General features: G+C 59.1%; 3 protein-coding genes across 12 annotated transcripts; 2 read left to right on the top strand and 1 right to left on the bottom strand.

Annotated features, from left to right (window-relative positions):
• Nucleotides 1-3,273: 3,273 nt before the first annotated feature.
• Nucleotides 3,274-12,335, top strand: PRCC (proline rich mitotic checkpoint control factor). 5 transcript variants are annotated; one of them, XM_040578025.1, is made up of 8 exons: nt 3,274-4,108; nt 6,699-6,746; nt 7,195-7,779; nt 8,405-8,500; nt 9,403-9,546; nt 9,875-9,940; nt 10,530-10,649; nt 11,345-12,335. In XM_040578025.1, the coding sequence occupies exons 1-7, from the start codon at nt 3,548-3,550 to the stop codon at nt 10,614-10,616; spliced, it is 1,587 nt and encodes a 528-aa protein (XP_040433959.1). In that variant the 5' UTR covers nt 3,274-3,547; the 3' UTR covers nt 10,617-10,649; nt 11,345-12,335. The 5 variants fall into 5 exon arrangements, 3 of the variants coding, with proteins under 3 accessions (XP_040433959.1, XP_040433958.1, XP_040433960.1); XM_040578024.1 differs by having other exon boundaries at nt 10,530-12,335; XR_005825265.1 differs by lacking the exons at nt 9,875-9,940; nt 10,530-10,649; nt 11,345-12,335 and adding an exon at nt 9,071-9,204.
• On the bottom strand, nt 12,109-18,049 carry SH2D2A (SH2 domain containing 2A). Of its 4 annotated transcripts, XM_040578023.1 has the most exons (8): nt 17,347-18,049; nt 16,060-16,211; nt 15,719-15,894; nt 15,485-15,574; nt 15,239-15,404; nt 14,795-14,983; nt 14,134-14,660; nt 12,109-13,763 (listed from the first exon to the last, which is right to left on the bottom strand). In XM_040578023.1, the coding sequence occupies exons 2-8, from the start codon at nt 16,201-16,203 to the stop codon at nt 13,418-13,420; spliced, it is 1,638 nt and encodes a 545-aa protein (XP_040433957.1). In that variant the 5' UTR covers nt 16,204-16,211; nt 17,347-18,049; the 3' UTR covers nt 12,109-13,417. The 4 variants fall into 4 exon arrangements, with proteins under 4 accessions (XP_040433957.1, XP_040433956.1, XP_040433954.1 ...); XM_040578022.1 differs by having other exon boundaries at nt 14,164-14,660; nt 15,719-16,211; XM_040578020.1 differs by having other exon boundaries at nt 15,719-16,211.
• Nucleotides 18,050-18,216: 167 nt separating this feature from the next.
• On the top strand, nt 18,217-24,203 carry LOC121080151 (death-associated protein kinase 2-like). 3 transcript variants are annotated; one of them, XM_040578029.1, is made up of 13 exons: nt 18,217-18,591; nt 20,182-20,234; nt 20,731-20,834; nt 20,947-21,168; nt 21,246-21,384; nt 21,537-21,666; nt 21,857-21,905; nt 22,032-22,058; nt 22,219-22,332; nt 23,070-23,115; nt 23,204-23,293; nt 23,503-23,586; nt 23,866-24,203. In XM_040578029.1, the coding sequence occupies exons 2-13, from the start codon at nt 20,184-20,186 to the stop codon at nt 23,944-23,946; spliced, it is 1,137 nt and encodes a 378-aa protein (XP_040433963.1). In that variant the 5' UTR covers nt 18,217-18,591; nt 20,182-20,183; the 3' UTR covers nt 23,947-24,203. The 3 variants fall into 3 exon arrangements, with proteins under 3 accessions (XP_040433963.1, XP_040433964.1, XP_040433962.1); XM_040578030.1 differs by having other exon boundaries at nt 18,220-18,591; nt 22,194-22,332; XM_040578028.1 differs by having other exon boundaries at nt 18,222-18,591; nt 22,194-22,346.
• The last annotated feature ends 122 nt before the right edge of the window (nt 24,204-24,325 follow it).

A 24,325-nucleotide genomic window follows, 5' to 3' on the forward strand; every position in this document is an offset into this window, starting at 1 on the left:
GGGGAGCGCGGAGAATGGGGGTGGGGGTGTCCCCCGGCCGGGCTGGGTTTGCCGTGAGATACCCGGCTGGACGAGGGTAGCCACGCGTGCCGTGGTGTAAAAAAAACCCACCCCCAAAACCCTAATTAATAATAAAAACGGATCCAGCTGCAGGTGGCTTTGGGTGTCCGGGGATGCCGCCAGCTCAGTTTTGGCGAATAATCGTGGGTCTGTCACGAGGAACAGGGACACAGCCCAGCACGACATCAGAAGGATATCCAGCCACAGGCAAATGGAGGGGTCCAGTGTAAAACCAGCGTAAAACCAGCGTAAAACCAGTGTAGGGGCATCCTCAAAATTCCACATCCTGGCAGCAGCTGAATATATCGGAGGAGAGAGAGCCCAACCTTCAAAAAGCAGGAAAATCAATAGTTGGGAGCATTAAGCAGGAAAATTTATAGTTGGGAGCATAATAGTGGGCTGCTTCTGGCAAGCCCCCCCTGTTCACCTAAAGCAGAACAGGCAAAGCACTTTTTTTCTTCAAAAATACCCTGTTCTGCAAAGCCTGGGCTGGAGGTACTGGGATTACTCACAGCACACAAAATTAAGCGTGTAGGAAAATCTTTGCGTGCCTGGGGAGGAGGTTTGGGCTGCCCAGTCAAGCTCGGCATGAGGGTTGCAGGGTGACTGTCACCAGATGAGTAAACCATCATCTTGGTCTCCTTCCGCTCCCAACGCTGCTGCCGCACGCGTCCCAGCTTCAGGCCAAAACCAGCGAAAAACTCCGGGTGCCGGGGATTTCCTGGTCAGGGTGATGGGGCCCAGGTGCCAGCAGGCAAGGCTGGGGCCTCCCAGCTGCAGGCCTGGCCCAACCAAACACCTGTGATTAAATTAAGCACAGATTAAACTGTTTGCAAGATCAGAACCTCCACTGTGACCTGGCAGTCGCGGTTCCTGGGCTGGGCTCTTTTCTTTCCATCTCTCCGTGTGCTTTCCTTGGCATAATTCCTCCAAACGAGCCACAAAGTAACACAAATAAATAATCAAGAGGGATCACAGCTGAAAGCAGGACCCCGCTGCCCAGGGGTGAGAGCCAGGCCCAAGGAATTTCTAGCTTAAACAGAAAAGATGGACAAAGGGCAAGTGAAACAAAGATTTCTTCCTCCTCCTGCACAGCAAGAGCAAAACCTTGTTTAAACTCTGTCCTTCCTATCTCTGCCAAGGAGTTATTGTTGATTTTCCTCCGTGGAGGATGAGGACTGCCTCACCTCGTGTGGAAGCGTTGGGCGGTTTAACCTGATCGCTCAGTGCTTCTCAAGAACTCGCTGATTTTTCCTTTCAAACAGACCTGGTCATTTCTAGAGTGGGAAATAAAACCCCAAAACCATGCCGGGGAGATCCTAACACATCCCCAGGATTTCAGCCCGAGGAGTGCTTTACTGGGGAAGTAACAGCCTGATCCATACAAATGGGGAAGTGACAGCGCTGGGGCCTGATCCATACAAAAATCCCCATTTCTGTTTTGGTTTCCATTAGATTTGGTGAACGGGTGGGCAGAGCTGTAAAGGAAAGGGGGCTCAACACCTCTGTGACACCATTTGGGGTTCAGGGCCCCTCAGCAAGGGGTTTGCTCTACAGGTCAGCCAGCGCACACGTGTGCCTGTCACAGCCAAGACAACGGCTTGCTGTTTCTGGCAGATGGGGAACCTACAGTCCCAGGAAAAGAGGTTTCTGTGCTACCACAAAGGCTGATGCAGATGGGACCTTCTGTGAGGCAAATCGGCCCCGCGGCCGCAGGAACATCCAGCTCCTCCTCAGCGTCCTTGTGCTGGTATCGCTTGGCTTTGCTCTTACAGGCCTCGGCTGCATAAAGTGGGGGGAAAAATATACCTGTAAGTGTCACAGCTACTGAAAGCCACAGTCACCCTTCCCTTTGGCTCCCAGAGGCCTCAATGCCTATTTTTAATACTCATCAGTCCTTCAGAACAGGGCAGGAGGGGTGGGACAGGGCACGTTAGTTGGGTTTCACACCGTTTGAATGATAAAGGGCTTGCGTCACAGGATACGTTTCTCATTTATCTTGATTTTGCTTTAATTACTTATGCTAGCACTTCGCAGCAGCTTGGCAAATTACTTCCTTGGGCTTTGCATTGGGGACCCAAATTCAGAGCCCAGCTCTCTTCTTATTAAGGCCAGAACAAACCAGAAGGAGGTCACTGGAGTCAAACCTAAAGTCAGTTAAGCGCTAAAGGAATAAACCAGGGAGGCCTGGCCAGGGCCCCTGCTGCGACAAGAGAGAACTCCCATCTCCACCCCTGCTCCAGCAAAGCTTTCCACCGGGTTTCACAGCCCTAAGCACAGCTCCTGCCTCAAAATTAAACAGGCAGGGATGAATAGGCAGGCAGGGAACCAGCTAGCTGGTAGAGGTGCCCACCCCCACGTCGCTCTGTCCCCCTGCAGTGACACAGCAGCCCGGCGCCGGGGTCCCGCCAGTGTCTCCGGGCACGCCGGGAGCTGTAGTCCCCCGCTCCACGGCTGGGTTTGGCGATTAACTAAACGGCCTGGCGAGCAAGGCGGGGAAACGGCCCGGGGGAGGGCAGCGGGGAGCGCCGGGAGTTGTAGTCCGGGCGGGCGGCCTCCGGAGGGCAGCCGGGCCCATCGCACCCGGGCAGGGCGAGGGGCCCCGTGGGCCCTTGGGCCGGAGCCCACCCACAGGCCGCGCAGCGGCCCCACCAAGCCGGTGGAAGGCCCGCCTTTCCCCAGCGGCCCTGCCCCGCACAGGGGGGGCTCGGGCAGGCCCCCCGCGCCCAGCAGCCCTCAGTGGGAAGCGCTCCGAGCACGCCGCGTTAGGCCAGCTCCTCTCGGCCCGTCCCTCGGCCTCCTCGGAGGCTTCTGGTGGAGGCCTAGGCCCCTCGCCGCCTCCAACCGGGCTAGGCCGCGCTTCACCTCAGGGCCTGGCCAGGCCTGGTCTAAGCTCTGACTAGGCCTGGCCTTGGTGGGCTCAACTAGACCACGCCAGACATTGCCCCTAGCGCCTCCCCACCCCTTCACCGACTCCCCCAGGCCCGTCCCAGCTGCCTGCGGCCTTCCCGCTCTAGGGCCTGGCTCCCCCGCCATGTCAGGTCCCGGCCCCTCGGCCCCGCCCCGCGGGTCATGCCGGGAGCGGTGGTCCCGCCGGGAGCCGCCGCAAACTATACTTCCCATAGTGCCGCGCGGCGGGGTGTGCTGGGAGGCGGGCGGGGAAGCGCGCGGGGCACGCCGGGAGTTGTAGTCCGGCGGCGCTGAGGCGCGGGAAGCTGGGGGGGCGCTGCCGGCAGCCATTATCTGGGAGCGCGGCGCGCCGGGTGCGGAGCCGGGCGCTGGGCCGCCTCACCGGCTCTCCGAGCCCGTGGCCCCGCCGCTGCGCGGGGGTGGGGCCGCCATGGCGGCTTAGCCTCGCCCCCACCCTCCCTTTCCTCCCCGCTACGGTCGCTGAAGGCGCGGCGGTAGTGCGGCCTAGCCGGGAGGGCGGATCCTCGGCCTCGCGTAGCGGCTCCTGCCCGCGGAGGGCCGCCCTCCTCCGGGGGCCATGTCCCTGGTGGCCTATGCCAGCAGCGAAGAGGAGAGTGATGCGGAGGAGGCCGGGGGCGAGGAGGAGGAAGCCGCCGCTCCTCCTGATGAGGCAGCACAGCAGTCGCCGGCCCGGGGGCTCTTCGCCACCTTGCCTCCCCCGAAAGCCCCCGTGATGCCCCCGCTGCCTCCGCCTCACCAACCGCTGGGCAGCGGCTTCCCCCTGCTGCCGCCACCCCACGGCGGGCCGCCCCCTCCCTTCCTTATGGGCCCCCCGCCTGGCATGAGGGGCTTCAGCACCCCCCCGCCGGCCATGAGCCCGGGCCAGGCCGCGGCCGTCAGCCTGCCCGAGCCGGCCGCCAGCGGGAACGGGAGCGGGGAGCAGCCCAGGCTGGGGGGGCTCCTCCTGCCTCCCCCGAGGAACGCTGCCACCACGACCGCTGCCTCTACCCTCAGCCTACCCCCTCCTGTCTCGGCCTCTGCTGCTCTGCCCGGCGCTGGGGTGGATTTGAGCCTCCCCAAGCCAAAGAAGAGGACAGAGCCGGTGCGGATCACGGCGCCCGAGTTGCACAAGGGAGATGTGAGTATGAAATAAACCACCAGCTCTGCCTGGGGCGGGGGGGGCCCGCTTGAGCCCTCCCCAGAAGGAGCACCTTTGTGTGTGGAATCTCCTTGGAGCAATCCCCCAGTGGATTTGTCTGCCCATAAAACACAGCCTCTCTTTCCTTGCTCTCTCCCATCATAATATAGCAAGGTACCGAAACCTATTGTGGCATCTACGAGGAGATTTGTCCTGGCTGCCCGCCCTAATCCTAAAGCGCTTTGCAGAATTAAACTGATATAGAAACCTTATTTATAATCATAATAACAGCAAAACCCAGATTATCTGCACCCTTGTTTATTGCCGAAGTTAACCAGTTGATGATGTGGAGCCCTATGGCTTTTCGTGGGGATATCCCCAAAAAATCTCCTCTTTTGTTTGCTGTGCAATTGATTAGATTTTCCTGTCAAATCAGTGCTTCAGGCGTTCTCCAGACTTTTAAGTAATCATTTCCCTCTTAGCTTGTGCTTTTTCATGTTTGCAGTGCCCTGCACCTTATGGGGCTCCTGAGCACTGAATCCAGGCTGTTTGGTGGTGAGAGCAGGGCCAGGCTCTTTGTGCCCACCTCCCTTTTTTTTTTCCTGGGTGTCCCTGCTGATCAGCTTTTCATCTCTCCCCTTTGCTGGTTGCACCGGGACAGCACTGTTGTAGGGTGGATGTGACCACCGTGTGGCTGTGTCTGGCCTTGGTCGCTGGCTCTGGTGAGACATGAGTGCCTCTGGCTGTAGGAAGAGTTGAACTGCGGCTTAGGGTCATTTCCATGGGGATAGGTAGCTCGAGGAAGAGGTTTGGCTCTCTGGATTTATAAACAGCATCAACTAATAGCGGTCTGCCAGCATCTTGTGCCTGGGGGAGCTGAAACGAAGTCAGTGCATCTCGCTTTGCTGGAAGAGCAGTCTGTGGCGGCATGGGGAGAGCGAGTGAGCGGACACGGGCTTCCTGGCTGTCTCTGAACCATGCTCTGCTGCTCACTGATAACCAACCCAGTCTGGCAAATTCCACAGCTCCTCATTCCACGGCTCCTAAAGGTGGCAGAGGTGGTGGGATGCATGGCTGGCCCTTTTAGACAAATGGATGAGGGATATCCCGTTCTCTCATACCCACTTTTTGCTTACTCACTTTCTTGCAGTGCTTTGGAACAGGCACTTCACAATAAAGCAAGTGTCCAGGGCTCTTTGCTGCCCTGCTGGTTGTACAGTTACTGAAATAAGCTGAAATGAAAGGAGATTTCTTCTCCCCCTTCGTCTCCCCCTCTGTGTTCCAGTGTATTGGCTTTGAACAAGAAAACTACAGATCATCAGTGTCGAGCGAATGAATGCTGAAGGGAGAAAAAGTACCTTAAAACCAGAGCTGGTCTGAGAGGTTCCTGTTTGGGATTCCTGGAAGTCCCTTGGCCCGTGACTGACATCCTCATCACTGCTTATTCCTTCTTTCTCCTTAAAATACCTCCCATCACTTTTGTTTGCACCTGTGGAGATGCTCCTGGGCAGTCTGCTTTATCTCCTCTCTTCCAAATGCGGCAGGGGGGTTTTATGGCCACTCTTGACTTGCCTTTATTTATGCATGTTCTTTGTCTTTGTCCTGTTTTATAATTTAGATAGTAAACTGGCAGAAGACCTTGTTTCCTGTAATCTCTTTAAAGTGCTCTGCAAAGCTATAAAACAATAAAGATGTTAAGGGCCTTTTCTGATGCCAGAGACACCAGACTTTCTACTCAAGTTTTAAATGGATATTGGGCAACGTTATTGTGAGCAACTCCCCGTTAATCCTCGCAGCGAATTTTTACTCCCTTGCTTTGTATGGTTTTGTGCTTCCCTTCTATGAACTTACTTTGAAAGAGAGCGCTGACCTTATGCTGTGTAGCTTGTGTTCTTTGCCTTGCTTTAGGTTTGTTTTCCTGTGGTTTATCAAAAAAAAAAAAAAAAGAAATAAAATTCTTGAGCTGTTGGCTTTCCAAATGCTAATTTCTGACAGGAGCCAAATATGTAGCAGCTGAGTTTCTCCGCCCACCCACTCTGGTTTAGAGCAGGATTAAAAAGCTGCCTTGAAAATTTGGAATTTTGGGTTAGCAAATCCTTTTTTCTGTTCCGTAAGTTGCATAAATGAGCTCAAGTGGGAGATTATCGTTTGGCTGTGGATGGCTTTGCTCTTACAAGATTTTTAAGAAGTGATGCTGACCTGTTTGTAAAGCTGCAGGTTTTCCAGCAGAATGCAGCTGATCTTTCTGCCTCTGCCTGGACTCAGTTATCTCTAAATTGTAGTGGCAAGTACTGTGGTCCTGCTTTCGCTGTGGATGGCTTGTTTATCTCTCACAGTAGTCACCAGGGCAGGCTTTTATCTCCCTTTGCCCTGAGATAGATGCATCAGCAAGACTGTGGAAAAAGAGCTTGACCACATCCCAGTGTCGCTTTTTAGCTCAGCTCTTGGCAGATTATAAATCCGGATCCACGTTACCGTGATGCTTTGTCTGGTTCAAACTGAAAATTTAATAAATTGAATAGTGGGTGGGCTTTTATTTTCTTTTATTTTAATATCTCAAGTTGTGCTAAGCTCTGTTTTTCTTTCTCAGTCAGATTCAGAGGAAGATGAACCAGCAAAGAAGAAAAACACGCTTCAGGTAAATACCTAGTATATTCAATTAAACAGGTTTCACAGGAAAGAGGCATTTGACTGTGACAGATCTTGGGCTTCCACTAGAGTAAATCAGCCACCCTGATTAGCACGTGGCTTTTGGTGTATAATATTCCTGAAATCCCCTGGGGTGTCAAGTCCCTTTTTTTGGGCAATTTCATAAATTTAAGTCTCAGGAAAAAAAAAAAAAGACATGGATTTGGGAAGTTGGTAGATATTTGCAAGTACCATGTTTCCCTTAAGTCCCACTGGCCTTTTGTGCAAGAAAGCCCTGCAGCGTGTTCAAAGTAGCGAACGATTGTGCTGAGCAATGGGAAACCCATTAATGTTGTTAGAGTTGAAGGAGATAATTGGCAGGGAGTCAGAAAAAGGAAAGAGTCTCACTCATTTCTCTTTATTTCTGTGAACCATTTGCCCTGCATGAAACTCACCAGGGACGCGGCGAGGGCTCTGGCTTGTCTGCTTTGCTTCCTCAACCCAAAAATTTGACAGTGAAAGAGACCAATCGGTTACTTTTGCCCTACGCTTTCTCGAGGAAAGCGGGAGAAAACGCTTCTGACTCAAAGCCGGCTAAAGCCCCGACCTCTTCCTCCAAAACAAAACCTCTGTCCAAGCCAGCGGTGCCCACCACTCCTTCTCCGTCTGCTATCAAAGCCGCTGCCAAGAGTGCTGCCCTGCAGGTAACCAAGCAGATCACGCAGGAAGACGACGACAGCGACGAAGAGGTCGAACCAGAGAACTACTTCTCCTTGTCCGACAGGAGCGAGCCCAGCCTCGTGGGTGCCGAGGCGTACATGTACTCTGGCACGGTGGTGTCAGAGGACCCCCCGCCCGGGACAGAGACAGAGCCCCAGTTCCAGGACGCTGCTGCTAACGCCCCTCTGGAGTTCAAGACGGGCGCGGGCTCCAGCGGTGCTCAGCACAGCTGGGCACCCAAACCGGGAGAAGACTACGGCAGCCAGACGTACAGCCAGTTCCCTGCCTACAGCGAGGCCGGCATGGCTGGTGCATATTATCAGGTGGGTTTGCCGACTGGGAGGTGAAGCTTGGTGGTTCTGCTCTGAAAAGGCGTCCGGGGCGCAGGGCTCCGAATTAGCTACGGGAGCAGGCAGCGGCTGGTGGGAATCTAACCTGTCTGAGCTAGCTGGGACAAGGAGCAGAGATCCACAGCACTTAGCGCAACAGGATTCCCCTGGCACGAGAGCTGGAGATGCTCTTTGCTGGATAAATGTTTAATAGCTGCACTCACTCATTTTAAAACGCCCCTGTGCAACTGCCCCTGTTGTTGTCAGGGTGCAAAATCGGGGCTCGCCAGAGCCGGTGGCAGAAGCCAGGTTGTTTCTAGTAATTCAGCAAAGTATTTGTTGTTGAGTACCTCTGGAAAAAAGTGCTGTACTCTGGCACTACTGAAGAGTAGTGGGCTCCAGAGTAATGAGATGTGGTTAATGACTGCTTCGGCCTGCCCTGGGAGGAGGTAGCCGTGTAACGAACGGCCTGTACTCCCCAGAGGCGGGGTGAAGTGCCTCTAGGTGAAAAAGCAGCAGCTCGGGGAGCGAGGTACACCATTCAGCGCTCCGTGTGTGGTTGCTCCAGGATCAATCTTGCTCCGCTCTCGTGACAAACTGGTTTTCCTTTCGCTGACAGGATTACTACAGCAGCGGCTACTACCAGGAGGTGGAACCGGCCCAGGCACCGCCGCAGGAGATGAGCACCGACTCCTCCTTCATAGACGACGAAGCGGTTGGCACTTTACTATCCCGCTGCGGAATTTGCGTTGAAGCTTGGCTAGAACGTAGGACCCGCTTGGCAGCCGCGGTCCTGCCCCACCGACACGACCTGGGCTTCGTCCCACGTTGGGCTGGGTGGTTGTTCCGTGGGGTCTAGCGCCGTGTCGTGGACACGGGGTGGTGTCCTTCCAGCAGTCTGTTGGGTTTCTGCTCTGGATGGAGCTTGCTTGCTTTATAATTAAGTCCCACTTAGTTCTGTTTGTTACTTTTACCGAGCCCCGTCTCATTCTCGTGAGGGGCACCTGGGGCAGACAAAGGGGCGTGGAGGGGTGTTGCTTGCTGAGGTGCAGATGAGTTTCTGTTCAGATACCTTCACGGTACGTCCTCTAGCATAGCAGCAAATTCCCTACTTATTTCAAATGCTCAAAAACCTGTTTTAAAACCCGTTTTTCCCATTGTTGCCTTCATCTAGAAACTGCCAGCCTCGTTAGCTGGGCCAGTCGGTGCTGCGGAAGGTGGTAGCCCATCTGGTGCTTGCTTCTTCAGGGGACCTCTTTATTTTAGAGGTGGATTTCTGTTACAGGAGGCGGATATGGTAGCAGCACAACTTCAGGTGCCTCCCTAGCACTTCAAACGAGAGATTTGGGAGTCCGAGGGTCTTCTGAACCAGACTGAAAGCAAGAGTAAATGCTGTTTTCTCTTCTGCATAGCTTGAAGGTTATAATCTCATTTTCCTCTGATCTATAGCGAACCAGAACTCTCCTAAAGAAAAAAAATCCTGGCTGGAAAAATGTTGACGTGGCTTGTCCCATGCTCGGGGAGCTGAGGCTCAGATCCCATCTACCTTTACTTGTTTCAGGTTGGCGTTGGTGCGTGCTGTGCATGTCTTAACTCTGGTTATTTCTGTTCTTTCAGTTCAAGCGCCTGCAAGGCAAGCGGAACCGAGGGAGGGAAGAGATCAACTTTGTGGATATCAAAGGTGACGATCAGCTGAGCGGAGCCCAGCAGTGGCTGACCAAATCCTTAACGGAGGAGAAGACCATGAAATCGTTCAGCAAGGTACAGGCAGGCAGGGAGGAGTGCTGGCTTGAGGACCTCTGTTCGGGTCTCATTTCAGCCGCAGCTGGGGCTGGACGAGATGCCACAGGGTCCCCAGGGTGGGGGGACAGGGGCCCTTGTGTTAGTGTTGTCTAGATAATTAAACACAAGAGACCAGCAGAGCTTCTCAAAACACAGTCCCAGCGTGCAGGTGGTAAAGGCGGGCCAGGAGCTGCTTCAGCTTAGGGAATCTGCCCAGAGCTGTTTGATATGAAACAAATGCTTCTCGAATCGCTGTCTGGGGCAGGATCTTTCCAGGTTTAACGGTTCACTTGGTTTTGCTTTCTAGAAAAAAGGAGATCAGCCCACGGGACAGCAAAGGAGGAAACACCAGATCACATACCTGATCCATCAGGTGAGCAGCTTCCCTTTCAAACCATCCAGGCAGGATTACAAGGCTTCATGCTTGGCAGCACGAGGTGGAGCTGGTGGAGCTGCTCTTCGAGGAGCTCTCCCCGACTGAGCGCCCCGAGCCTTGGCTGAGACCTGTAGTGGCTCTGACGGGGACAGAGGTGGCCGTGCTGCCACTGGTGGCCCAAACAGCCTTGTGGCAGCAGCGCCTTGTCCTTGGGGGTGTCACGGCACTGAGCTTCTAGCTTGCTTTTTGCTTTGCTTTGCTCTTCACCTCTTGCCCAGCTCCAGTGTGCGTGGTTCTACGCGTCACCGAGACTCTCTGCTTCCTGTCTTAATTCCGCACTGCTGCCGTGCGGTTAGCAAGCGGCTGCCATGACCGCCCCATAAGAGAAGCTGTTTTTTTTCAGCATGAATGAAATGCCTGTGCATCCCAATTAATTCAGGCCTCTGTCAAGATAATTGTGCTAACTGCTGTAACGAGGCTTCTCGCTGAAGCGCTCTGTAATCCCCGTCAGCAGGGGCAGAGGAGAGTGAAAGGCTGTTGAGTCGGGGAGCGGCGACGCTGATGTTTATCCTCTCCGTTTCTGCAGGCGAAGGAAAGAGAACTGGAACTGAAAAACACATGGTCTGAAAACAAGCTCAGCAGACGTCAGACTCAAGCCAAATACGGATTCTAACACCTCTGTCCCGCTTTTTGGCTGTCGTCCCAGGTGACCTACTCTGTCAGACTTCTCCTGGCCTTCTGGAGATCAACCAGGCCCCGTGTAGAACGTGGTCTGCTCGGCGGGTGGGAGGATAGTGCGCTCCCCTGCCTGTCAGGAGAAAGGTTTAATGCAAGCTGGTCCTGAAACTCCACCTGTAATCTTTCCCCTCCCTCCTTATAAACAAGAATGTGGCAAAGGTTCAAGTCAAATCTGTTCCGTACGACTGGTGACGGTCCCAAAGCAGCTGCAGGAGATGTGCCTGGCGCAAGGCTTGGAGCTTTTGTCCTGTAGGTACGGGGGCTACGCTCCTTCGACGTAGCCTCGCCACTGGAACCGTAGGCAGAGTCTCAATAAACTTCCAATTCCCACTTTGCTCCTTTCTTGGACTCGCTGTGCATTGAGTGTAACTCTTTTATTTTTTTTTTTCTTTTTTTCTAAAAGACAGTGAGTTTCCAGAGCAAGCCTGGCTTTGGGTTGTGTTTTGTTTTTTGGTGTTTTGGTTTTTTTTTTTTTTTTTTCCTTTTATTTGAGAAGTCCTCGCGGCTGCTTACTCACGTCCAAGTAAATCCAGTGCTCCTCTCATGCAAATGGTTGGTTTGATCCCTTTTATTTTTGAGAAAATGTGGCTAAGTTAGTGTTTTTCTTCTCAGCTCCGCCAGCCTGTATGTCTCGAACCATGCTGAGGGGAAACTCCTTTACAGGTCAGAGCTTGCAACAGAGGTGAAAACGCCCCGAGTGTGGAACACACTAAGCAGTGAGGATCTCTCGCCCAGCACGAGGCGCTGCTGAGGGCTTTTGGATAAACGTGATCGTTGTGTGTATGTACATTTCTTTTCCTTTTGGTTGGGTTTTTTTTCTTTTTCTTTTTTTTTTTTTTTCCCCTCCCCTTGACCCAAGGCCTCCAGCGCTGTACCAGGCTGCTCTCCAGACTCGTGGAACTGAGTATTCCCGGCGTCACACGGTGCAGTGCAGCTGGCAGCGAGCTCGGCGAGTGAAGCAGCGGTATTTCCTCTCAGCAGACACAGATGAAGGCTGCCAACTGTACTTTTTTTTTATTATTTTATTTTTTCCCCAGCTTGTTTGTATCAATTCTGTTTCAATTAAGTGTTAACTTTACCCTCCTGGCTGGGAAGAGGAGACCATATCCGGCCTTAACTTTTTAAAGTGAAATCTTTCTTTTATTTAAAGTATTAGGTCTAGGCGATAATGACTGCAAATCATGTGCAGCCTTTGGTGGCCAGATCCATGGATCTTTTAGCCAAATCTCTGTGGCCTCACTTAGTTTGTTGTTCACCAAAGGGTGTGATGCCGAAGGGAACAGAGAGCTGGTCTGGTTATTTAACTTACATTCCCACCACTACGGGTTATATTTGTTGTAACCGCAGCTAAACCAGCTAATATTTGTTACTCCGTGTAGAAAAACTCCCAAGAGGTTGTTTTTCTCCTGTGTTATCTGTTTAAAAAAAAAAAAAAAAAAAAAGGCAAACAAACCCCCATGAATGAAGTCTTTCCTTAGAGTATTTTAAAATAATCTGATTTCTAGTTTAGTTCCCTGGATGTTTTAGTACTTTGCAGAGCCTGTTTTGAGTATTTGAATGACCGGAATAAAGTTACTGTTGAGTAATTTATTCATATATGTACAGCGAAATCCTCCAAAAAGAGATTTGATAAAGGAATAAACTTTTAAATGAACCGAACGACACCTGTTTCCATCACGAGGTGCTCAACTCCTTGCTCAGGGCGTTGCTTTTCCTTCTCCCCTCCCCGGGAAGGCCGGAGCACCTCCACTGCAGCCCGTTTTTTGGGAGCGGCTGCCTGGATTTATTAGCCGAGCAGATGCCGTTGTGCAGCCGGTGCCGAAACGCTTGGCCGAGGGAGTTCAGCCCCCCCCGGGGTGCAGACCCCAGCAGTGGGTTACGGTCACCGCCGTGGATTCAGCAGTTTACACCACCGAGGCTTGGCGTTCACGCTCCGGCACAGCGAGGCAACGGTGCTGGAGGGTTTCCGTGGCCTCGGTGGGACCGTGGAGTCCTGGAATCCTGGAGCCAGCCAAGAGGGAGGCTGGAGGTCACGGGTTCCTCATTTTCTTTTTTTTTTTTTTTTTTTAATTTGCAGTGTGCAGTGGCTCACTTTTAGCACTAGAGGGGAGTTCCGAGGCTCAGCTGACTCGCCCTCTGCTTCTAGCTATTTAAGAGCAACAAAATACAGGCTTGGAAAAAGCAAAAGCGAATTTTTCCCCGAGAGGTAAAAGAAAACAACCACAACCCCCCCCTTTTCCCTCTGTGTCCTGAAGCTCTGACACATCTGAGCCGGGGGGGGGGGGGGGTTGGGCTGTTTTTTGTGCACTTTCTGCTCCATTTAAGGCTGGGTGCACCCTGTCTGCTGTGAGAATGACGCCGGCTCCGTGTCATCTCCCGCAAAACAACGAGTCCAGGGTTTTGCATGGCGCTGGGCACCGCGGCGTAGCCCTGAATCGGCGTCGCCCACCCAGCAGCTGAATTTGGTCCTTGGGTTTGGTGTTAGCTGGTGTTTGTGGCTGAGGAAACGGGCAGGGCTTGGAGGTGCGGGCGCTGGGCTCGTGATGGTTGGGGTGGCCCTGCTTGCCAGGTTGCCGTGGCGCTCTGGCTCGTGGCCGATTTCATATCCGAGTGGATGCACCAGCCGCGCTCAAAATCTGTCTTGGGTTTTTTTTTGTTTGTTTTTTTTTTTACTGTAATCGCCTTTTCCATCCCTGTTCTGTGAATAGTGATCTCTGCATGCGTTGAAAGATAAATTCAATCCGTTTCCCATCTTTTAACCGCCTCGCAGGGCTTGGGAAAGGCGTGGGAATCCCAGTGCAGAGCGGACCGGCCACGGCACTGCCTGTCTGTGCCTTGGACCTCTCCCCCTGCATCCCAGAGCTGCCTCCGGCGCTGGAGGAGCCGGAGAATTCCCTTCTGCCCGGGAGCTGGCTCTTGCCTTAGACCTGCCCGCCCGCCTGGCTTAGAGATGGTGTCCAGAAACCTGCTCGTAAATGTTTTCGGGGTCTTTCTGCCCCGCTGCAGCCGGGGGTTGTTTTGCAGCGCTCGTCCCGCGGCTGCGACCGGCATCGGGGAGCTCGAGCCGAGGGTTCGTGGTGCCCTGAGGAGAAACGGGCCCTGAGCTGGTGCTGGCGGAGCTGGGACCTGAGAGTTGGTCCTTCACCACCCCCCGGCCCACCGCTGCGCCCCCCCTTCCCTCTTCGGGTACGAGTTCGGGACCATCGCGCCGGTGGGGCAGGGGACCCCATTGTCCTGCTGTGACCCCGCTGTGGAGCAGACCCCGACCCTCTGGACTCTAGGGGGGGATCTCCCCGACCCACTGGACTCTAGGGGGGGATCTCCCCGACCCACTGGGCTCTAGGGGAGATCTCCCTGACCCACTGGGCTCTAGGGGGGATCTCACTGAGCCCTGGCGCTGAGCTCTAGAGCAGCGAGCGACTCTGCACCGTGCCCCACCGTGGGGAACGCACCTCCCCAGCCGGGCTGGAAGCTTCTCCCACCTTCCCAACGGTGCTGGGAGCTGCCGGGACCTGCCGCCTCTTGGAAGCTTGGCTGGACGCGCTGCGGAAGAGCCAGCGGTGAGCGCGGGGTTTGGGGGGCAGCGTGGAGAAGCCACCTCGGGATCCCCCGGGAAGCGGAGCGGGCAGATCCTGCTGGGCCAGCGCCACCTCGGAGTAGATGTTCTCCTCGTGGCTGGTGCCGGGGCTGGACCCCCTGCCCATGGCGTAGAAGGGGATGGGCTCTTGCAGCCCCTCGCGGGCGGGGGGGCCTGGGGGCGATGCCCTCGTGGGGCTCGGCATAGGTGTGGAAGCACATGAGCTGCTGGTACTTGGCATCGGCGGGCGGGGGTGGCGGGGGTGGTGCGGGGGGGGCGGCTTCTGGCACCTGAGCGGAGGGACCTTTGGGGGCTGCTCCACCGCCGGCGGGGCTGTGTGACCCCTGAGCTGCCCCCAAGGAGCTGGCCTTGGCTGGCAGCGGCGGGGGGGACGTTGGGAGCCTGGGGAAGAGATGGGACAGGTCAGAGGTGAGAAGTGGATCCACGGTGGCGGGGGCTGCGTCCCCCAGCCCGGCTGCATCCCTTCGCCTCGCGAGAGCTTTGCCTCCGTGCCCACCCCCCTGCCGTGCCTTTACCTCCCTGGATGAGCCTCCCTCGGCGCTGGGCTCCGCAGGGAGCAGGGGGGCTGCGGCCACCTGCCTGGCTGCCGGGACCCCCTTGGCCACGGTGCTGTACACCAGGGGCTTTGCTGGTGCTTTGCTGGATGGGGGATGCACAGCACTGCTGCCGGCGGGGGTCTGCGACCCTCCTTGGGACTCCCCTTCCTGCAATAAGAGGGGAGGGGTGCCGGGGTGGGTGCGTGACCTGGGGTGGACCTCAGGGTGGTGGTCCCACCTCGGGTGTGCTGCCTGCGCTGGGGATGCTGCCCGATGGCCAAGGTGGCTCCGCTTCCAACTCTGGCTTTCACGGTGCTTGGGTTCCCCCAGCTTGGGAAAATCCGCGCCCCCCCCCCCCGCCCCCCCCCCCCAATGATTCCATTTTTCTTGGCTGCAGGGACTAAGGAGGGCCCAGGTCCTCACCCGCCTGCACGGCACCGTCAGGACCTCGTGGTAGGGCGCGAGGGGCGCGGTGGCGTAGTGCCGCAGCAGGTCGGCCAGCGCGGCGTGGGCGCTCTGCTCCCCCAGGATCACGTACCGCCCGTCCGGCAGCTGGTCCAGGACAAAGTGCCGGCACCGATCCCTGCCCCTGGCGGCACAGGGGACAGGGTTGGCACAGTGAGCAGGAAAGGGATGGAGCCCCAACCCCCCCCCTCGGGGGTCCCTCACCTGTAGGACAGGACGAAGCCCACTGTGCTCTCGCTGAAGCGGATCAGGAAGCAGCCTGGGGGTCGATCCTGCAGCAGCTGCTCCGTCTCCCTGCGGGCAGGGACCTAGAGCTGCTCACCCTCACCCCCTTTGTGGGATCCAGGTGTCCAACTCCCTGTTTTGGAGCCCAGGGGTGGGGATGCCGAAGGGGCCACCCCGTTCCCTGCCTCAGTTCCCCCCCCCCCAGCTGCTCACCTCCGGCTGATGAAGCCATGGAACCAGGCTGGGAGCTCGCCCTTGGCTCCCAGCCTCCTGGCTTGTGTCTGCTCGAACCACAGCCTCGTCTGGGCACGCAGGGCCACCAGCTCTGGCTGCAGGTCACCCTCCGGCAGGGACCAGCCTGGTGGAGACAGCCAGGAGCCTGGCAGGGCCTGGAGGGAAGGGGAAAGCGGCCGGGGGCTCGGGTGGGGATGTCCCCCGAGGATGCTCTGCGCCCCACGTGGGGCTTCTATTGCAGCCCAGGAGGACACGGTGCCTGTGGTGTGTGAGCTGGGGGGCACAGGGGGCAACGGACCCTTTGCAACCCCTTGTCCTACCCTGCCACCTGTGTCGTTGTGGCCCAGGGGCTGCTCTGCTCCCTGGGGCTGGTCCCAGGTCGTGTCGTGTCCTGGCTTGGTGCTGGCTGTGTTGTCCTCACCGAGGGGTTTGAAGGTGCTGAAGAGGGGACGGTCGTCATCCATGGGGTCCCCTGTCCCAGGGAGTGGGGAGAAACGGGCTCAGGGCAGCGAAGCCTCCCTCGGGGCCCCTGCCTGTGGGGCAGGGGGGTGCTGGGGGGTCCATGAGCCCCCCCAGGCGCTGCTGGGCTCATCATTCTCCCCAGGGAGACCACCCTGCGCCCCCTGGACAGGAGGGATGATGGCTCAGGGACCGGCGAGGGAGGAGGGGAAAGTGTATGAATCCCCCAGCCCCCTGGAAGTCTTGGGGGGTCACCCAGGGGAGGGGGGCGAGGCGGTGGGCACCGGGCTCTGCGTGCAGCCTCTGAGGGACCCCGAGCTCAGCCCCGAGCCACCAACACTCGGCAAAAAAATGTTCATCCCCAGCAGATGCTCCAGGGGGGTGGGAGAGACTGGTTGGATCTGGGAAGCAAAGCGGAGTTGGAGGAGCTTGTCAGAAAACAGAGGGATTCAGGTGGGGGAGGGGGACAGCACCTTGTCACCTGTCACCGGCTGCAGCACCCAGCCCGTCCCTGCACCCGGGCTCGCGGGGGAAGGCAGGGAAGTTGTCACCAAAGCGGAACAAAACAACCCAAAGTGCTGCCAACCAGCGCGGGGAACGCCGGGGCGGTGAGCTTGGCTCAGGTCCTGCCCGCGCGTGGCCAGGCGCTTGGGGACAACGCCACCGTCCCCGGCTTGCGCTGTGTCCCCCGGTTGGGTGTGGGTCCTGGGTGGAGGTGGGGGGGCTCATCCCTGCTTTCCCCCGCCAGCACCTTGGCCTTGGAGAGGTGGCTGGGGTGGGGGAGGGGGGGGGGGGTTGCTCGCGGGGGTGGGATGTGCTGCCTAAACCCTGCGCTCCTGGGGTGAAAAATGGGTCAAATCGGGCTCGAAATGGGCTAAAGCCTGGGTTTGCCCCCTGAGACCCTTCTGGGCTGGGTGACCCCCTGCGATGGGGGTACGACCTGGCTGGAAGGGCCGGGATGGGCAGGGGACCCCGCTCCCCCGCCCCGCCCCCCCTTGTCCGTTGTGCCTTTCGGTGGCGGGAGCATCCGTGCCTTGCCTGGCCCAAGTCCTCCTGCTTGAGGTTTGCTCCATGGCCTTTTTCCTCCCACCCTGGTACAAACACAAGCCTGGTGAGACCCCAGCCCCAATCCCCCAACCCACACCTACCTGTGCCTGGCCACGCCGGGACCCTGGACCCCCAGCGCGGCCGCCTTGCCTGTGCTCACTCCTCCGCTGCCTGCAAAGGGCAGGAAGCGGCAACCGAAGCTGCAAGAGCCTTGGGGCGATGGGGACACGTCACGGGAAGGTGGCACCGGGTGGCACCCAGGTGACACTGGCTCCCTCGGTACCGGCTGGGCGGTGGGGCTCCGGCCACCCACCTGCTGGCCCATCCATGCCTGCAAAGGGCTCCTTGTCCATCCCAGCCGCATCCCGGGATTCCGCGCCGCTGGGCTGGGGGCAACGGGGCTCGGCTGGCCCAGGCTCGTGCTGCCAGCCGGGATTCGGTCCCTGGCACGGTGGGATCCGGCGCCACTTCCCCTCCTCATGCTCCGGCCACCGTGTCCTTCTCCCCACCGGCTGCCGGAGCTGGGCGCATCCCTGGGATGTGCTGGGGGCATCGGGTGGCAAACAGCCGGGGACCCCCAGCTGGAAAACACAGCTGCCGAGCTGCCGCCACCGCCGCTCTCCCTCCCGGTGGTGCCAGGCTCCGGCTGGTCCCGCGGCACGAGCGGTGCCAACCCGCCTGCACCCTGGAGGTTGTGGGAACTGGGGATTAGGGCAGGGATTAAGGGCTGGGGTTGGTTTATCCATCCCACCGGGACAGGGATGGGGTGCGCTGAGCGGTGGCTTTGCAAACCCCCGGGGTGGGGATGGTGCCCGGTGCCCTCCAGCATCCCCCGGCACGCGGTGCGGTGCCAGCACCGACTCTCTCCACCTTAAGAACCCCGTCCCTCCCCGCCACCTTCACACCCGCCGCTTCGCTTCCCCTCCGGCGGCCGCACAATATTTTTATCCGTCGGCCAGGTTTCCTGTTTGCAATTCTCACGTTTACGGGCACCCAGCGGTCATGGGACATCGGCCAGGGGAGACATCACCCAAGGGGACATCGGCCACCAGCAGCTCATCCCACTGAGTCCCAGCCACTCCTCAAGGAACCGAAGCGCTGGAAATACTTGGGAATTGTCCCTAAAAGGCTTTTTCCAGCTCCTCTCCGCAGCTGTGGGGACAGCGTAGGGGGATTTCTCAAGAGTCCTCGGGAGGAGGAACGCAAAGAACTTTTCTTCCTCTGAGCCACAGCGGCTTCCCGGGAAACGCCGGGACTTCAAGGAAAAGCCTGGCCCGGCCGGGGTTTGCTGGAGGAAGGCTGGAGCTGCACGTCGTGGCACCGGGAACGCGGAGCCTGGCACGGAGGTAAGGGGTCCCTGCTCCCCCGGGGGGTTGGGGGCTGTCCGGGGGCAGGGGGGGCAGGGAGCTTTGGGGTCCTGTGGTGCTTTTTGGTGGTGGGATGTCACTGCCGCCTGCGGGGGTGTTTCCCCAGGAGCCCATTTTCCAGCTGGCTGGGGCTGGGGTGTTGGCTCAGCGTGGTGTCCCTGCCCTCCGCAGCCCCCCCGAGCCCACCCCCTGCAGCCGTGAGCTCAACCGTGGTCCCGGTGGCATGGGGCCACCCGTGCCTCAGTTTCCCTCCCTGCGAAAGCAGCTTGGCGACACGCTGCGAGGGGGCTCAGCGGCAAGGGACAGGGGTGGGGTGGGGTGGGGGGGGATGGGCTGCTTGTGTCCATCCCCCCAGGGGACAAACGGACACGCTGTGACCCTGGGTGGCGTGTTGGACCCCGTGGACGTGTCACACGCCAGGGATGGTGGCTCAGCTTCAGCCGCAGCCGCCCCCATGCACATACCAGCCTGGGGACCAGCTGGCTCCGAGCCGTGCTGGGGGCGAGTGGTGCCTGGCCGGGTGCCCCCCACCGAGCCTGGGGGTGCCACAGGATTGTCACCATGGGCAGCAGCTGTCCCCTGTCCTGGCTGGCTGGGGAGCGAGGGAGAGGAGACTGGGCACGGGGGCTTGGGGGGGTAAGGGGGCACAGCTGGGCTGGCAGCAGGGGGGAGTAAGGGGGGGGGAGCGGGCTTGGGGACTGTCCCTTAGGGCCACCATGGGGGGACAAGAGGGGTCCTGGCACCTGTTGGGGCGAACACCGGTGCAGCAGAACCCTGTGGGGACTGGGACAGGCGGCGTGCGACTGGTGCGATGTGGTCCCCAGGGACCTACCCCAGGGGGCTCGGATCCCCCCCGCAGTGGGGGGAGCAAGCCCCTGGCAGCGGGTGCACCCTGGCTTTGGGGGGGTAAATCCCGGCACGCTGAGCACAGGCTGGGGACCAGCATCTGGCTGCTGCAGCCCCGCTGCAGGATCTGGCCCCGCCATCCTTTTTGCTGAGATAAAGCAGAGCCAGGCAGCTGGGAGGGGGTCGGCGTCTCGGGGTCTCGTGCTCCCTTATCGAGCTGTTTTTTCCTGTGGGAAGGACCCCACCTCTGGCCACTATCCCTGTCCTTGCCCTTTTCCCACTGGCCTTGAACCCTGCAGCCTGGGAAGCCTCCTGCTCCTGGGGACAAAGCACTGGGGACATTGAGGTGGCCCCAAGGTTGGGACTTGGAGCCTGCCCCCCCCCCCCCCCCCCCTTCCCTGCACCCCTGCTCAGTCCCAACCACTGGAGCATCACTTAGTCCCATCTTACAACTGGGGAAACTGAGGCACGGGGGGTCGGGCTCTGGTGTTTGCCTGCTGCTGCGTGAGCTGGCAGCTGAAAGAGGCTGGTTTGTGGCTTGGAGTTACCGGAGACCAGAGCTGGGCCCCCCCTTACTGGGTCCTTCTCATCAGTGTAATGAGTTGGGGGGGGTCTCTGCCAGGACCACAGGGTGCAGGCAGGGTACTGGCCCATTGGAGGCCTCCGTGTGGCCCCGCTGTCCCTCCTAAAGCCCCTCTCCCCCTCACCTTCTTGTCTTTGCAGCGATGGCTGAGGGCGGCTGGGCTGGGGTCCTGGCTGCCCCTGACAGCACCCAGGTGAGCTGAGGTTGGGGGCTGTGTGCGCGGGGTCCCCTGCCGGGGGGCTGCGGGGACAACCAGACGGACTCTCGTGGATGATGAGCTCACGGTGGTGCTTTTATCCACTTTTGAACCACTTTTTAAAAAAAAAATCAAACCGGCAACGTTAAGTTTTTCTCCCCATTTTGCACCCCCAATCCCCCCCCAGCACACAGTGGGGCTGGTGTGACCCCCCTCCCTGCCTGCCCCCGCCTAATTTCCAAGCCCCCTGAGCCTCTCCTGCCCGCTTGGATCAAGGGGTGAAGTTCTCCACGTTTCCACGTGCCGGAAAATTTAGCACAAACTGGGAGAGCCGGCCAGAGCCTGAGCTCAGCCATGGTATTAGACACCAGAGAATCCCCTCTAGTGCATGCTGGGGGGGTTGCGGTGCTCTCTGTGGGATGGGGGTCCCTACATGGGGCATGTCACCGTACCCCGGGCAGGTGGCCGAGTCAGATCCTGGTGCATCCCATAGGATACAGCCGGCCCCGCGGGGGCTGTGGGGAGCGAGGCGCTGGTGGCCACCCTGAGCCCGGGCAGCGTGGAGGACCTGTACGAGCTGCTGGAGAAGCTGGGCAGGTGAGTGGGGTGCAGGTAGGGGGGCCCCAAAGGCAGGTGGGCACCTGGCTTGTCCCCCTTGGTGTGTGTTGGGGGCAGCCTGGCCATGCCCCAGCCCGGCGCATCGCCGCAGCGGGCACTTCGGCGTGGTGAAGCGATGCCAGGAGCGCAGCACCGGCACCTTCTACGCCGCCAAATTTGTGAAGACGCAGCGATGCCGGGGCAGCCGCCGGGGGCTGGAGCGGGCACAGGTGGAGCGGGAGGTCACCATCCTCCGCCAGCTCAACCACCCCAACATCATGCGGCTCCACGACCTCTTCGCCAGCAGAGCTGAGGTGGTGCTCATCCTGGAGCTGTGAGTGGGGGTCCCGGGGTGGGGGCACCCCCTTTTTTGTGCTGTGTTAGAGCTCACCCCGTCCTCGCCCCACGCAGGATCCGTGGCGGGGAGCTCTTTGACTTCATCGCGGAGAAGGAGATGCTGTCGGAGGAGGAAGCCATCGAGTTCCTGGGACAGATCCTGCGCGGGGTGGAGTACCTGCACAGCCACCGCATTGCCCACTTTGACCTCAAGGTGCCTGTGGGGACCCCCCTTCTTTTCTCCTTGGGGGATCCAGGGGCTGCATCCCCCCTGCTCCAGGCATCTCCCACTCCCTGCCTTCCCGGGATGCTGCTGTGCCCACCGGCAGAGCCCAGCACCCCCAGCACCCCGCCGTGTCCCCACAGCCCGAGAACATCATGCTGCAGGAGAAGGACGACCCCAAGCCCCAGATCAAGATCATCGACTTCGGGCTGGCCCAGCGCCTGGAAGACGGTGTCACCTTCAAGAGCCTCTGCGGGACCCCGCAGTACATCGGTAGGGGGCTGGCAGGTCCCCAGGGGGGTCCCCAAGCAGCCCTCTGCGGGGTGCAGTGGGCGCGCTCTGCAGGGATATGGCAAAGGGACCCCCGGTGTGGGGAAGGGACCCCCCAGGCAGGCAGGGAGGGACATGACCGGGATGGTGCTGTCCCCTCTAATGTCCCCCCCTGCTCTACATTCACCCCTAGCTCCTGAAGTGATCAACTACGAACCGCTGAGCTCCGCGACCGACATGTGGTGAGGAGTGGGGACCCCAGGGGTGACGGGCTGAGCCAGGGGTGGCTAGGGACCCCCCTAGGTGCCATAGGGCATGAGGGGGGGTGCCGGGGAGGGCAGCGCCTGACCCCCACCTCTGCCTTTCAGGAGCATTGGGGTCATCACCTACATCCTGTGAGTACGGGGTGATGCTCGCTGTGGCCGCGGGAAACTGAGGCACGGGGACACCGTGCCGTGGCCGAGCCCAGGCGCTGGGGTAGCAGAGCTGGTGCTGTCCTGGCACTCAGTGGCTCTGTCATGTTCCCACAGGCTCAGCGGCTTGTCCCCCTTCCAGGGTGAGACGGACGCTGAGACCCTCTCCAACGTCGTGGCTGGTGCCTACGAGTTCGAGGAGCACTGCTTCAGCCAGACCTCCGAGATGGCCAAGGACTTCATCCGGCAGCTGCTGGTGAAGGAGCCAGAGTGAGCCCCCCTCCCCTTCTCCATCCCCTTCTCCATCCCCTTCTCCATCCCCTTCTCCATCCCCTTCTCCATCCCCTTCTCCATCCCCTTCCCCATCCCCTTCCCCATCCCCTTCTCCATCCCCTTCCCCATCCCCTTCCCCACTCCTTTCTCTTCTCCATCCTTTTCTCCATCCCCTTCTTTCTCCATCCCCTTCTCCATCCCCTTCTCCACCTCCATTGGCTCCATCCTCATCTCCTTCTTTCTCCTTCTCCAACTCCTTCTTCTTCTCCTTCTTTCTCCTTCTTTCTCCTGCTCCATCTCCTGCTCCTTCCTCTATTCCCTTCATCTTATTCTTCACTCCATCATTTCCTTCTCCTCCTTCTCCTTCTCCTTCTCCTTCTCCTTCTCCTTCTCCTTCTCCTTCTCCTTCTCCTTCTCCTTCTCCTTCTCCTTCTCCTTCTCCTTCTCCTTCTCCTTCTCCTTCTCCTTCTCCTTCTCCTTCTCCTTCTCCTTCTCCTTCTCCTTCTCCTTCTCCTTCTCCTTCTCCTTCTCCTTCTCCTTCTCCTTCTCCTTCTCCTTCTCCTTCTCCTTCTCCTCCTTTCCCCATCTCCTTCCCCACCCCCACCATCCCCTTCCCCTTCTCCTTTCTCTTTTTTGTCCTTCTCCCTCCCCATCCCTGCGGTGGATGTGTGGGGCAGGGACCCCCACCGCCCCCAGCCACCACATCCCTCTGTGCTGCAGGCACCGCATGACGGCCACCGAGTGCCTGGTCCACCCCTGGATCAAGGTGAGAGGGCCTGGTGGGGAGGTGGGTGCCAGCCCCCCCGGAGCGGGGTGGGGGCCCGGTGACACCGCGGTGCCCTCGCCCCCCGCAGCCCCTCAGCAGGAAGCAGGCGGTGAACCGGAGCCGTTCCTCCATCAACATGAAAAACTTCCGCAAGTTCAACGCTCGGAGGAAGTGGAAGGTGAAGGGGGTCCCGATCCTGGGGTGGGGGATGGGGGGCACCCAGCAGTGGGGTCCCACCACCCATGGGGTCCCTGGTGGTGTGCTCCCTCCCAGGGCTGGCTGTAGCTCGGTGGTCTGGGGGGGTGGGGGGATGCAGCACTGGGGTGGGGGGGGGGGGCAGAGGAGGGGAGCGACCCCTCCTTGGACCCCCACCCTCCTGCCCCCCAGCTCTCCTACAACATGGTGTCTGCCTGCAACCGGCTGTGCCGCACGCGGCTGCTCTGCGGCCTGAGGAAGGAGGACGAGGAGCTGGTGAGCGGCCAGGACCCCCCTGACCCGCCCCCCCCCCCCCCCCCGGACTAGGGTAGGGGAGAAGGCATTTGGGGGTCCAGGCCCCTCAAATGGAGGTGGGGGGGCTGTGTGTGCCCACCTGGGGTACCCTTTCCCCCGGGGGAATCCTCTCACCTTGGGGGGGTTCCTCTCCCATGGGGGGGGTCCTTACTCCTGGGCGGGAGGATTCCTCTCCCCTGGGGGGGTTATCTGCTCGGGTGGGGGTCTTGCCCCTGCCCTCCAGCTCCCCTGTGCCCCCAGCGCTGCTGCGAGAGTGACCAGGAGGAGACGGACAGCCACCCCGTCACGCTGCTGCGCCGGCGGAGAAGCAGCTGCTCCTGAGCCCCCCCGAAAGGAGACAGGACCCCCCCCAACAAGAAGAGCCCTGGGGATCCCCCTATCTCCCCCATCCCAGGGGGCAGGAACAATGTCTGGCCCCAGTGCTCCCAGTTCCATGATGCTGGACAGTGACTGGGGCTGTAGCCCCCCTCCTCCTGTCCCCCAGGTTTCTGCTACAGTGGGGAAGGGGCTGCCTCACAGCTGGGACCCTCGCCCATGCTCGCCCCTTGTGCGAGAAATAAACGTCTCCCTCTCATCCATCCTCCTCTCCTACGTCAGGAGCTTCCTCCCGCTCCTCCTCCTCGCCGCAGAGCTGCTGGGGCGTGGGGACCCTGGGGGACGTGGGGACCCTGGGGGACATGGGGTTCTGGCACCCCGGATC

Source organism: Falco naumanni, chromosome 20, assembly GCF_017639655.2.
Source record: "Falco naumanni isolate bFalNau1 chromosome 20, bFalNau1.pat, whole genome shotgun sequence".
Classification (NCBI taxonomy): domain Eukaryota; kingdom Metazoa; phylum Chordata; class Aves; order Falconiformes; family Falconidae; genus Falco; species Falco naumanni.

Coding starts and splice junctions, on each gene's coding strand:
- PRCC (XM_040578024.1), top strand. CDS start 3,548: ATGTCCCTGGTGGCCTATGCCAGCAGCGAAGAGGAGAGTGATGCGGAG. Junction 9,547..9,874: donor CCATGAAATCGTTCAGCAAG/GTACAGGCAGGC, acceptor TTTGCTTTCTAG/AAAAAAGGAGATCAGCCCAC. Junction 9,941..10,529: donor TCACATACCTGATCCATCAG/GTGAGCAGCTTC, acceptor CCGTTTCTGCAG/GCGAAGGAAAGAGAACTGGA.
- SH2D2A (XM_040578020.1), bottom strand. CDS start 16,203: ATGGATGACGACCGTCCCCTCTTCAGCACCTTCAAACCCCTCGGTGAG. Junction 14,661..14,794: donor AGGGAGGCTCATCCAGGGAG/GTAAAGGCACGG, acceptor TCTCTTCCCCAG/GCTCCCAACGTCCCCCCCGC. Junction 13,764..14,133: donor CTTCCAGCCCGGCTGGGGAG/GTGCGTTCCCCA, acceptor GTTTCTCCTCAG/GGCACCACGAACCCTCGGCT.
- LOC121080151 (XM_040578028.1), top strand. CDS start 20,184: ATGGCTGAGGGCGGCTGGGCTGGGGTCCTGGCTGCCCCTGACAGCACC. Junction 21,169..21,245: donor GTGGTGCTCATCCTGGAGCT/GTGAGTGGGGGT, acceptor CGCCCCACGCAG/GATCCGTGGCGGGGAGCTCT. Junction 22,059..22,193: donor GGGGTCATCACCTACATCCT/GTGAGTACGGGG, acceptor ATGTTCCCACAG/GCTCAGCGGCTTGTCCCCCT.